The 12,554-nt window shown below is 33.2% G+C and overlaps 1 protein-coding gene and 1 non-coding gene across 2 annotated transcripts in view; one reads left to right on the forward strand and one right to left on the reverse strand.

Annotated features, from left to right (window-relative positions):
- Window positions 1–697: 697 nt before the first annotated feature.
- The window catches only part of LOC128865157 (WD repeat-containing protein 75), a 44,682-nt gene continuing 32,825 nt past the window's right edge, over window positions 698–12,554 (reverse strand). Inside the window, exon 11 of the mRNA XM_054105220.1 lies at window positions 698–1,509. Coding sequence (XP_053961195.1) covers window positions 1,024–1,509 — 486 coding nt within the window. The 3' untranslated portion in view covers window positions 698–1,023. The remainder of the gene's footprint in view (window positions 1,510–12,554) is intronic.
- On the forward strand, window positions 3,306–3,499 carry LOC128865480 (U2 spliceosomal RNA). Its single transcript, XR_008454819.1, has one exon. It is a non-coding gene; the product is annotated as a U2 spliceosomal RNA (small nuclear RNA).

The following is a 12,554-nucleotide window of genomic DNA, read 5'->3' on the forward strand; positions in this document are numbered from 1 at the left end:
AAAGTAAAGGAAATTGTGCTTGAAAATCGCACAAATCGCAAAATCGGTTAACGCTGAATATTATTTTTTAGACGTTTTAAAGCGTTTGCGCGAGAACATTGAACTTAAAAGGAAGGAATTGTGGGACAACAAATCATGGTTCTTGCATCACGATAATGCACCAGCTCACACATTACGTCTTGTTCGCGATTATTTGAACAAAAATAATGTTAATATCGTTCCGCAAGCACCGTATTCGCCTGATATGGCTCCATGTGACTTTTTCCTGTTTCGCAAGCTCAAGTTGCCGCTCCATGGAAAACATTTTGAGACAATTGAAGTCATAAAAGAGAATTCGAAGAACACACTCGAGCTTGACTTGTTTACAGTAGCACAGAAAACAAACTATGTGAAATATCACGCTGAAATTTGCCATGTAAGCTTATAATAGTCCTACCAAAAAACAAAAAATTTATTTTTGCCATATGTCATCCGCGGACCGTTTTATTGATAACGTCTCGTTCATATTTGAGCAGAAGGTATATAATTTCTTTTCAACATTTTGCAAAAATATAGTATGACGCCATTTGCGAAAATTATGCATCTTCCGATACGATGATTACTTTTGCGCCACCTTGTATTTCATTAACTGTGTGGCACTCGTAAATATGTATGCAAGTGGAAGTTGAGAATTCATTGAAAATTAAAATGGCAAACATTTAAGATATAATTTCAGCGGCTTTATTAAAATTAATCATTGCAGTCTGTAACTTTAAGTATTGTCCAGTGTTAAAGTAAGCAAAAACTGTTTGTTATGTTGTTTATGTGCACACAAAATTATTGCATATGTACCAAGCAAAGTGAAAATAAAAAAATTAAATAAGCGGAATTTTTACAAGTTACGAAGGTTTGTAATTTGGACTTATCATTATTTCTTACATCGCTTGCATTTTCCCTTCATATGACTTTAAAATTGTAGTCCGAAGTCTATTTTATCTAAAAATATTTATATACATATGTATGCATGTATGTGTGTATGTATTTTTAAAACTCTACGACTACACTCGTCTCTGCAATGCGTTGCAATTGCGCCTCATTGTCCGGCCGTTGTTGCTTGTTTGCCGCACTTTTCGCCACATTTGCACTGATTTCCTCATTTTTAATGATTAAACTCTTGCGTTTCTTCAGCGCTGTCGCCTCATCCACCATTTCTACATCGCCGTCCATGGCTGTGGCATGCTTCGTCTCATGCACAATCGCGTTTTTCTCTGCGCCAATGTCATCCTCCCCATCGCTTTCGTCATCTGAATCAGTACCGTAACCATTCGTAAACTTAGCACCACCATTTAGCATTTTTCTTCGGTTATACTTTGGCTTGTCTGCCTTTTTCGTCCGCTCCGCTGCATCATCCGTCTCCGTTTCCGCTTCTGCATCTTTCGCTGGTGAGTCAGCAGTTTTTAAGAGGGATTTCACAAAATCGGCGGCGAGGAGACTTAGAGGCGGCATTGTGTGTGTGGACATGTCAATAAGCTGGAAGGTAGAAACAAAAACGAAAAATATTTTAATAAAAAAATATGTACTTGTGAGTATGTTTTTTAGAAAATTGGCAGCAATGGTTTTTAATGTAAGTATGAATTTGAATGGAGCTTTGAGAGAGACTCCTTAAAAAAAAACTGGCGGAAATTGATCAATAAAACACGAAATATTTATTATTACATCAAACAATATTTCATATTTTTCATTGAAAGTAGGCCGCTTCCGTATGAAGCTAATAAATAATCTCATTACCAAAACATTTTTCAATTTCACGTCCCCCTTTTTGCTACCGGAATCGATTTAGTTCTCTTCGCAAATTCTCGTTTATGTCTTCTATCAACTAAAAACGGGTAATTTCTATCAACTAAAAGTGGTAATTTGAGTTTTGAAAGGAGAAAAAAAAAAAAACTAGGGTCTGTCAGACTCACGCACGGTAGAAGTGAAACTTCTAAGTTGGTTGTTCCATGCATGGGAGCCCCGGTTTAGATCTCTCCCCCCTCTCTCGTGTTAAATTCAGGTTTTCATATTTTTTTTTCTATATCACTCCACATAAATTTGTACTATTTATTTTTGTCCTTATTAGCTTCAAATTTGACACTTGGGTGCACTGTTGCACTTGACGCTGACATTTCTTTGCACTTCCAATGGTATTTTTTGCCTACTTTTGGCGCGTTAATCAATTTGCTTTGATCACCGAAACGGTTGAAATGTCATTTTACAACCTTCTACTTCAACTATCGTCACTCGTTTGGCAAACGCACTCATTGTATCGCTTCGTCTCCTCCATACCTACCATCTATTTACTTCACAGCACTTTCTTATTGCTTTCCCGCTTACACACATTCAATCGGCGCTTTATCTGATACTCACACACAGCACTCATTTGCACGGGCTATGGCTATCTATAATACCCGTTGTCGGTTGTCGATTGTCGGTTGCCTGCATGTCGCCAGTCTACTTCAATGCTTACTTCTGTGCTATATACATTTCAGTTCGGCGTGTCTCGGTGGCTCCCTCACATCGTTCAGCGCTTGCGATGCGAGAGAGCGAATAGGCGAGAGTGGGAAGGAGCAGCTGCTCCTTGGCCCCGCCCATTTGACGGATTTCGGTAACGCTCCGAGCTTACCGTTTCACTCGCCTATTTTCAATCTGCCTTGGGGCCCCCGACGCGCCTAAAGAAGTTTCACTTCAAAAATTTCAACCGGAGTCATACCAGGTAAATAAGGCAAGTCGTTGATTCTAGTTGAGTTCTTAGCCAGTATTTTATTCGCAATGATAGCCTTGTGAGAAGTCGCGATATTACAGTGCAAAATCTGTCAGCCTTTTTCACAAAATTTCGACGAGTGTTTACTCACTATGCGGCTTGACTTCGGTCTTTTGGCAGGAAGCAAAACGTGTAAACTAACATACTGATTGTTACTGCACCTGCACAAACAGCCAAGTAATGGAGCTAGTAAAGGTCAAAATAAAGATTTCGATCACTCAAAATTTTTGAAGTGAAAACTTCTTTAGAATCGTTGGGAGTGATTTGAGAAAAAGTGAAACGAAAAAGCGACCCTCTTGACTACGAAGCGTTATGTTATATGTTGATATAAACGTAGCGACGAACTAAAAATAACTTTTATTTTTTCTTGTGATTCGAACCAAGGATTTTGGATCGGAAGCTCACATTGCTAGTCTCTCGGCTACCGCGCCATGCTGTCGGCGCTGGCCTAAAAGTTATTTAGTTACGAAGCGTTATATTATATGTTGATATAAATAATTTTTGTGAGCGTGTAATTCTCAAAAGGTTTATTAGAAAATCTATTGACTAGGTAGTGTGGTATCTGTTCTTATCAGCTTAACATCTGATAGATCCTCCGTCGGAGGACAACAAATGTTAAACTGATTTTTGGAAATGGGCGGAGTGTTTTAAGGGCTTGCTCCACCTCTGCCACGGGTTGGCCCGGTATTGCAGTACCGCCGGGATTTCGGCCTTGAATAAATACAAGAAGAAATATACTAATACATTTAGCTTTGGTGGGAAGAGACATACATTTTTTTATATGAATACAAGTAGACGAAAATGGAAGAAATTTGTAAGTCTGTTTCTTCGGTCCGTTTGGGTATTTTTTTTGACAACATCGAAACCAAAGCATTTGTATCATATTTTATCTATCATAAGCCACTCGTATCATTTGTTGAAATTGAAAACATTGAGGATGAATAATGATAAAATGAAGAAAATAAAATATGAACTTTAGAGCAATATTATAATGAACCTATAATTATCCCGCTCCTAATGCTGCTTTCGTCTTATTCTCTCTCAGTTTGCCTTACGGAAGGTTTCACTTCTATCGCGTCTAACCGTTAGACTGGTATTTTTTTTTTTATTCAATAAGAAAGTTACTACTTTTGCGCCACCTTGTACGTGTATGTGCATACATATGAATTTTACTTTGTAAAACTGAAATATGGGGCTTTAAGTCTTTGGGAATTTGTGGGATTTTTTACAATGTGAGTAATTGAGAGATTTATCTCAATTTGTGTGGTACTTGCGAGTGGGAATTTCTGACATCAATCAACCACCTTTAGTCAGTTTTCCACCACCTTTTCTCACACGCGGCCCTATATACTATAAAATATTTACTTTCAAATTAAAAATAGAATCTCAATATAAGTAGATCAATATTTATTTAATCGAAAGTGCACTTTAGCTGCTTTCGATAGTGGCCCATTAAAAATAATTTGGGAATGGGAAAAAAGTTATCCTGTGTTCACAAAAATAGCAGCGCGACATATTACAAAGTTTTGACTATTTATTGGGTTGTCCGGAAAGAAATTGCCGATTTTTTAAAAGAAAGTAAATACATTTTTATTAAAAATTAGGATGAACTTTAATCAATTATATATTTTTCATTTTGTTCGATGATCTTTTGCCCTTTTTCCGGCAAATTCATTTTTCCGCGCTCATAGAACTTTTGGCCTTTATTTGCAAAAAAACTGAACCAAGTGCGATTTTATAGACTCGTCATTGCCGAATGCTTTACCATTTAAGGAGCAAAGACCGAAACAAATGGAGGTCTGACGGTGCAAGCTATATGGTGGATGCATCAAAAGTTCCCAACCAAGCTCTCTCAGTTTTTGGCGAGTGACCAAAGATGTATGCGGTCTAGCGTTGTCCTGGTGAAATATGACTCCTTTACGATTGATCAATTCCGCTCGCTTCTCGTTGATGGCTGTATTCAATTTGTCCAATTGTTGGCAGTAGACATCCGAATTAATCGTTTGGTTCCTCTGAAGCAGCTCAAAATATACCACACCCTTCCAGTCCCACCAAACTGACAGCATAATCTTCTTTTGGTGAATATTAGCCTTTGAAGTGGTGTGTGGCGCTTCATCATACTTGCACCATGATCGTTTTCGATTGGCGTTATTGTAAACAATTCATTTTTCATCATCAGTGATAATCCGCTTCAAAAACGGATCGACTTCATTGCGTTTAAGATGCATACTCGTATCACAAGCGTAGATTCGATTTGTTAAATGAAAATCTTTCAACTCATGTGGTACCCAAATATCAAGCTTTTTTACCAGTCCATGACTCTTTATATGCTCATGAACGGTTGCTTTTGGTATATTTAACTTCTCTCCAATCTCACGCAAAATTACATGACCATCCAATTCGATCAAAGCCTTGATAACGTCTTCATCGACATCACTTGGCCGACCTGAACGAGGATCATCTTTAAGTGAAAAATCTCCAGAACGGAATTTGATAAACCAATTTCGACACTGTCTTTCTTACAATATACCATACAAATCACGCAACTTTTTAGCAAACTTCTCTGCGTTTTTTCCTTTATGGAAATAGTAAAGTAAAATATGATGAAAATCCTCTTTTGTGGGCTCCATATTAAAATTGACGCCAAACAAACAAACTTACGCGCACTTTTTTTCTAAAGCAAGCTAAAAGTGACAGCTAATAACTGTCAAAAGAAAAAATTGAAATAAATAGTCACAAGCTGTTCAAAACAATTATCAACGCCGTCTATATGTAAAATATATATATATATTTATATGCAATTTAATTGTTTGTAATTAAAAAAACAATACTACATACAAAAATCAATCACTTGATTCACTTCACTTTGTAAAATTAAAAAAAAAAAAAAAAATTCATGAAAATTTTTATTTTTTTTTTTATCAAAATTTCGATTCGAACGGGTAGAAACGACTTTCCCATTCGTTTTAAGCAAGAAAACGCATAGCAAAAAATTATAAAAAACCGACTGTAAACTTGCACCTTATTATAAATATCAATGAGCTATAAAACTACGTACCCGGATTTTTTCCAAAAATTCTATCTAATAAAGGTTTGAAATTTCGATGCATTTTTTAAAATTTGGTACGAAAGAAAAACAAAAACAAAAATTGGTACGAAAGAAAAACAAAAAAAAAAAAAAAGTTTCTAAAAAGTATAAAAAAATTGTATAAGAAATAAAAACAAGTATTTATGAAAAATTAAAAAAAAATTATGAAAACTAAATAAAGCGAATCCCTTGCAATGCCCTGCTATTATTGTACACACAGGTGTAAAAAATTCTGACTTAAAGGTTTGAAATTTTGACGCAAATTTGAGTATTTTTTTTTTTAAGTTTGAAAATTTGAGTGCATTTTTTTTGTTTTAATAGAAAAAATATTTTTATAAAAAGTGAAAAAATTTGAAAGTGTAATAAAAAATAAGAAAAAAAAATTTTTAAATAAAAGCATGCAATAAAAAATAAAAAAATGTTACAAAAATTAAAAAAAAAATGTAAAAAATAAAAAAAGTTATAAAAACTAAAAATATTTATAAAAACTAAATAGCCAAAACCTCGCAATATATTGCCTTGTGCTATTGTAGTACACACAGGTGTACTTGCGTAGGCAAGCAAATGCGCCTTATTGTAAAACAAATCGTCGAGGTCACTTTACAAAAAATGCCCACCAGTCGAGATTACGAGAAATCGAGTTTACGCGCACTTGTCAATTGAAGGATGTTTTTATTGTTTTTTAGCCGCAAGATTATTTCAAATTTAAAACGCAATTCCCAAAGTCAATAAGTGCACTTTTTGTTCCGCTTTCAGCCAGTGGCTGTTTGTAGCTAAAAAGTGGCATAAACAGAAAAAAAGAAAGTGCATTAGAAATAAACTCTACAATGAAATAAAGAAAGACAAAACCGAACCTTATAAAAACCCAGCACATGTTTTTAGTGAAAGCTGAAAATGAAATATTCATCAAGCAGGTATGTTCAGGCATGCACCTTAATTGCGAAATTTAAGCGAAAGGCATTTAAGCCTTTAATTGAGCCCAAAGGCTAAGCATAAGATGAGTAGTAAAATTCCCCATGCAACTCTGTGAAAATTGCTTAATGAGAGGAGCAAAGTATACGCATTGAGAAAACGAAATGTCTTGAAAACAATAAAGAGAAAACAAGCTGGAGGCAGAATTGGATCTTGAGTAATTTAAAAAAAAAAAATTGTGAAAATTGGTTTGCATTTATCAAACTCTTTTAAAATATAATATAAAAAGACTAGCACAAAAACCAAAAAAGAAGAGGCTGGGGCAAAATGCGAGTAGTGGACGGATCGAATTATTCGTTGCAAATGCCACTGGCCGAAATTCAAAATTTGTACCCAGCAAGTACGCCCATGGTCAAAATAATAGAAACGTGACATTTTGAGTACTATTTACATTTTTTTTAATTTTCATAAATTTTATATAAAAATATATTTTATTCTATTGTACAGCAAATGCCATATAAAGTTTCAAACTTTTTACAAGATTTATAAAAATACAAAAAAAAAAAAATCATGAAAATTTCAAACTTTTTAGTACTAATCTTGCCGTAAATTTTGAGAGAAATTTTACAATGCATACGGCGAGAACAAATTCGCAGAAAAGATGTTCCGTTATTTTTGCTTTTGTTCGGGGAACGAAATAGTAGATGAGATAGCAAAAAGTGCTGTGAGACTACCATTTGAACAAGAGAACGACATACCAAAACCGCTAAACACAATATACAACGAAATGGACGACCACATGAAAAGGCAAGTGGAAGGTGGACTAACCTGACCACATTCAAAACAGCAAAAGTCATGTGTAGAACTAACGACAAAAAACTGACTCAATTCGTACTTACGCTCTCGCGAAAGGAATGCAGAACTATCATAGGTATGTTAACAGGTCATAATCTATTAGCTGCACATGCGTGCAAGATAGGGTTTGCTAACACGGACAAATGCAGAAAATGCAGAGAGGATGTTGAGGAGACTTTAGAACACCTTCTGTGCGTTTGTCCGGCATTATTAAAAACGCGACTAAGATGCCTGGGAGCCCCACTGTTTGAGGGTCTGGAAGACGTCTCAAAAGCGAAGCTCCCAGCCCTACTTCGTTTCGCCAAAAGCGCTGACATCCTACATGATGTCTACTTTCGGTATTCATAGAGGTCGGTCTCCATCTGGTATCGCTAGGGACCAAAAGGTCTATGCCTGGCTTATTGCCAACCAGGCTAACCTAACCTAACCTTTGCTTTTGTTCTCATGCATTATCTTATCATAAATTATATTCAGCTTAGTGGCAAATTTTGCTTGTTAGCAATGGAGTGCGGACCTAAGGAATATCGCCTTGCAATGATTGCATTACAAAAGTGTCGATTTACGAATTGCTGAAAAAACTTAATATTTCTAGAAACGTCTGAAGTGACAAACGGGAAAAAGACGTGGTCGTTCTTGCGTTGTTCGAACCAGTAGTGCAGCCATAAAAGTCGTTCGAGAAGGAGTTCGCAGAAGTCCTCTTAGAAAGCAGAAAATCATGTCCAGGGAAATTAAAGTATCGACCAGATTCATGTCAAGACTAATTAGTGATGATCTCCAACTCAACGTCGCTCAACTGGTCATCTTTTGACAGATGCAAGCAACTTCTTCGGTGGCACGTGGTCTTTTCACAGATGAGAAAATTTTCACTGTTGAAGAAGTTTTTAATAAGCAAAACGACAAAATCTGTGCTAAAATTTCTAAAGACCCAAAAGATGTTGTTCCAGGGATTCAGCGTGGCCACCATCCAGCCAACGTAATGGTTTGGTGAGGAGTGTCTTATAAAGACGTTACATCTCTTCATTTCTGCCAAAAAGGGGTTAAGACCGGTGCAAAAGTGTACCAGGAGGAAGTCTTAAAAAGCGTGATGAAGCGGTTGAGCAGTCCTCTCTTCAATGAAGAACGTTGGATCTTCCAGCAAAATTCCCCTCCAGCCCATAAGGCAAAAACCACCCAGCAGTGGATAAAACAACCAAAATTCCTGGGTTCATAGTCGCAGAAGATTGGCCGTCTGGAAGTCCAGATTTGAATGCTTTGGACCACAGTTTGTGGTCAGAATTGCAGAACATGACCTGTCGAAGACCTCACATAAATTTGGAGTCTCAAACAATCTTTGGTTCGAGCAGCAACGTCAATATCCATAGAAACCGTTTGAAGGCTTGTGTTGAAGCAAATGGTGACCATTTCCAATGAAGATTTAAAATTTTTTGTTTTAATATTCACATGATTTCTACCTTCATTAAAAAAGTATTATAATTTCATATCTATACTTAACTTGTAACAGAACTTATGGCAGGACTAAGTATAACAAAGTGCACATTTGAAGTGGCTCAAAATTTGCGCTGATTTTTAATTAGTTTTGCTCCTGGCGGTGTTGTCGATTTTCTCCATAAAACGAGCGCACGATTACCTCACCCTAGTGCACTAGTCCGCATCAGTATAATAAACAGATTAGCTATCAATTGAAGTACCATTTCGATTGCGCACCTGAGCTTGACTTTGTTAACCGCATTGACACTAATCGAAAAAAAAAAATTATAATGGCTTTATGGAAAAATTTGCCAGATTTCTGCATATACGGGGAGATCAAAAAGTTCAGTCAGATAGCAGACTGAGTAGATTTTTGGACATTGTCATCTAGTTCAAGTTGATTACTGCCAAAAAGAACTGCTTAAGAGACGGCTGGTTAGGCTTCTAGTAAATACTGAAACCCCATTCTAGTGTCGATTTGTTTAGCTGGTCTGTCACATCTATGCACCTAAGATTATTTACTTTTTTTTAACTACAAATATCGTCTTTCAGCCAGCAGGCCAGAGTTACCTTTCCATGTTTCGCGCCCGACGCTGCTTGGCTGCCAATCTAGGGCAGTCGCTTTGCGCTCGAATCGCTTTTTCTCCACTGTCCGACGGCAGTTGCCCTGTGATCTGCATCAATAAGACTAGACTGCACGGTGCGCTAAGTGATGACCACTATACCTCAGACTATCACGCAATACGCTGAATTTACACCCTGCGACAAAACGATAACGCAACAAAATGTTTGACTATTTTTCTTCCGTTGTTTTTGAATATTTTTATATCTGTATTTTTTTGTTTTTTTTCATTATTTTTGTTATGTCTTATCTTTTATTTCTTTTTCAAAATTTTTTTGTAACTGTTTTACATTACTTCTTTCTGTATTTTTATTTTATTTTTAAATATATTTTTATATTTTTTCATATTTTATATTTTTTTATATTTTATATTTTTTTATATTTTTTTAAATTTTTTACATTTTTTATAGTTTTTATGTTTCTATGTTTATTTAATATTTTCTATTTTCATTGTATTTTTTATAATATATTATTTATAATATTTTTTTTTAGTCTGAATTTCTTAAGGAAAATATTGTCTTTTTTAATTTTTTTATTTATTATTTAATTCTTTTTTTTTATTACATATTTATTTTATTTATTTTTTAATAGTTTTTTTTTCTAGTTTTTTTATTTTTTATTTATTATTTAATTCTCTAATTTTTTTATTATTTATTTAATGTTTTTTAAATTTTTTATGCATTTTTTATATTTCTATTTCTATTTTTATTTAATTTTTTATATTATTGGTTGGTTTAAGGGTGACCCCGCATCGGAGTGCCACATAGACCGCAAGTTGGGTCCGTTGTGTTGCCCTAGAGCTCATTATATTAGATGATTTCCCCACCTGACCAAGATTTTTATTATAGATTCTGGTAAAAGATATTAATTCGTTTCGAGAATAATGAGAGATTCGATTTTCAGGTCCGAGAGTACTGAAATATTGTCAATTGTTGGAGAGCCTAGAAGAGCAAGTCGACTTCTGGCTAGACCGGGACAACTGCACAGCAAATGCCTGCTCGATACTTCCTCATCTTCGTCCTCGCAGTATCTGCACAGGTCGTTTTGAGGAACCCCGAGCCGACGTGCGTGAGTGCCCAAAAGGCAGTGGCCGGTGATAAGAGATATTATATGTCTTAGTTTGTGTTTCGAAAGACTTATAAGGGTTTTTGTCTGTTTCAGATTGTAGGATGGCCAGATTTGTCTGGTTGTAACGCAAGTAGTTTCCATTCGCCACCTTCTAACTTCTTTCCTTTTTTATTTTTAAATATATTTTTATATTGTTTATATTTTTTTATGGTTTCTTATATTTTTTTATAGTTTTTTATATTTTTTTATATTTTTTTATATTTTTTATAGTTTTTATTTTTCTATTTTTATTTAACTTTTTCTATTTTTATTTTCATTTTTATTTCATTTTTTATATTAATTATTTATAATATTTTTTTTTTTTTAGAGTGAATTTCATAAGGAAAATAATGTTTTTTTTATTTTTATTTGTTATTTAATTGTTTTATTTTTTTATTATTTTATTTTTTTATTATTTATTTTTTTATTATTTATTTCTTTATTATTTATTTTTTTATTTTTTATTTTTTTATTATTTTTTTTTATTATTTATTTTATTTATTTTTGTAATCTATTTTTTTATTTTTTTATCTATTTTTTTTCTATTTTTATTTTATTTTTTATATAATATAATTTATTTACTAAGCCTGAATTTTTTGAAAAAAAATGTTTTTTTTTAATTTTTTATTTAATTCTTTTATTTTTTTTATTATTTACTTAATGTTTTTTAAATTTTTATCGATTTTTTTATATTTCTATTTTCATTTCAATTTTTTCTATTTTTATTTCATTTTTCCTATTTTTAATATATTTTATTTTTTATATTATTTATTTATTTATTTTTTTAGTCTGAATTTTTAGAAAAAATAATATTTTTTTTTATTTTTTAGTTATTATTTAATTCTTTTATTTTTTATTATTTGTTTTATTTTTTATCTATCTTTTTATTTTTTATCTATTTTTTCTTTTTTCATCTATTTTTTTATTTTTTCATCTATTTTTTATTTTTTCATCTATTTTTTTATTTTTCTATTTATTTTTTTATTTTATTTTTAAACTTATTTTTCTACTTTTTTATTTATTTTATTCATTTTTTTTATTAGTTTGAATTTTTGGAAAAAATTTAGAGTTTTAATTAGTCTACCTACTTTTGGTATAAAACTGCGCGCAGATTTCTGATATTTTTGGATTGATTTTCCATATAAAGAATGCCTGAATTTTTTTATCATGTCAAACCGGGAAATATTTTTAAAAATTTAATTGCAAAAACGTCTTAGAGTAGGGTTTTTACGACATTGGTTTTTCCATAGCAGAAGTACACTCGAAGGTGTGCCATTACCTGTCGAGGGACGATTATTTCTATCATTTCGAGTCTTACGCTCACTCTGGGTTCCGAACACAGGTTCTACTGAATGATAAGTCACTATTTCGTAAAAATAAATATATTTCTGACTTCTTCAAATAAATTCTAAATTAGACGTTTTACTTTTTTTGTAATGATTCAACAGCTACCGTAAAATGATATTATATTTTCTTATTTTATTATTAGGGTCTTATTTTTTGTGAATCCCTATTTTACTTTAGAGGGCGCTATGATCGCTTTAATATCAATATTTTAGAACAAAAAAATAAAAACAAATAAAGCAAAAAAAAAATGAAAATGAAAGTTATAACATCATCTCTCATGAAAGATTCTCGGGAAATTCCTTTTTTCCGTCTCCTAACCCGTAACACCTTACAATAAAACTTGCATACTCAGCGATATGAAAATCATAATAAACCAC

The sequence above is a fragment of the Anastrepha ludens genome, chromosome 5, assembly GCF_028408465.1.
Source record: "Anastrepha ludens isolate Willacy chromosome 5, idAnaLude1.1, whole genome shotgun sequence".
Classification (NCBI taxonomy): Eukaryota; Metazoa; Arthropoda; class Insecta; order Diptera; family Tephritidae; genus Anastrepha; species Anastrepha ludens.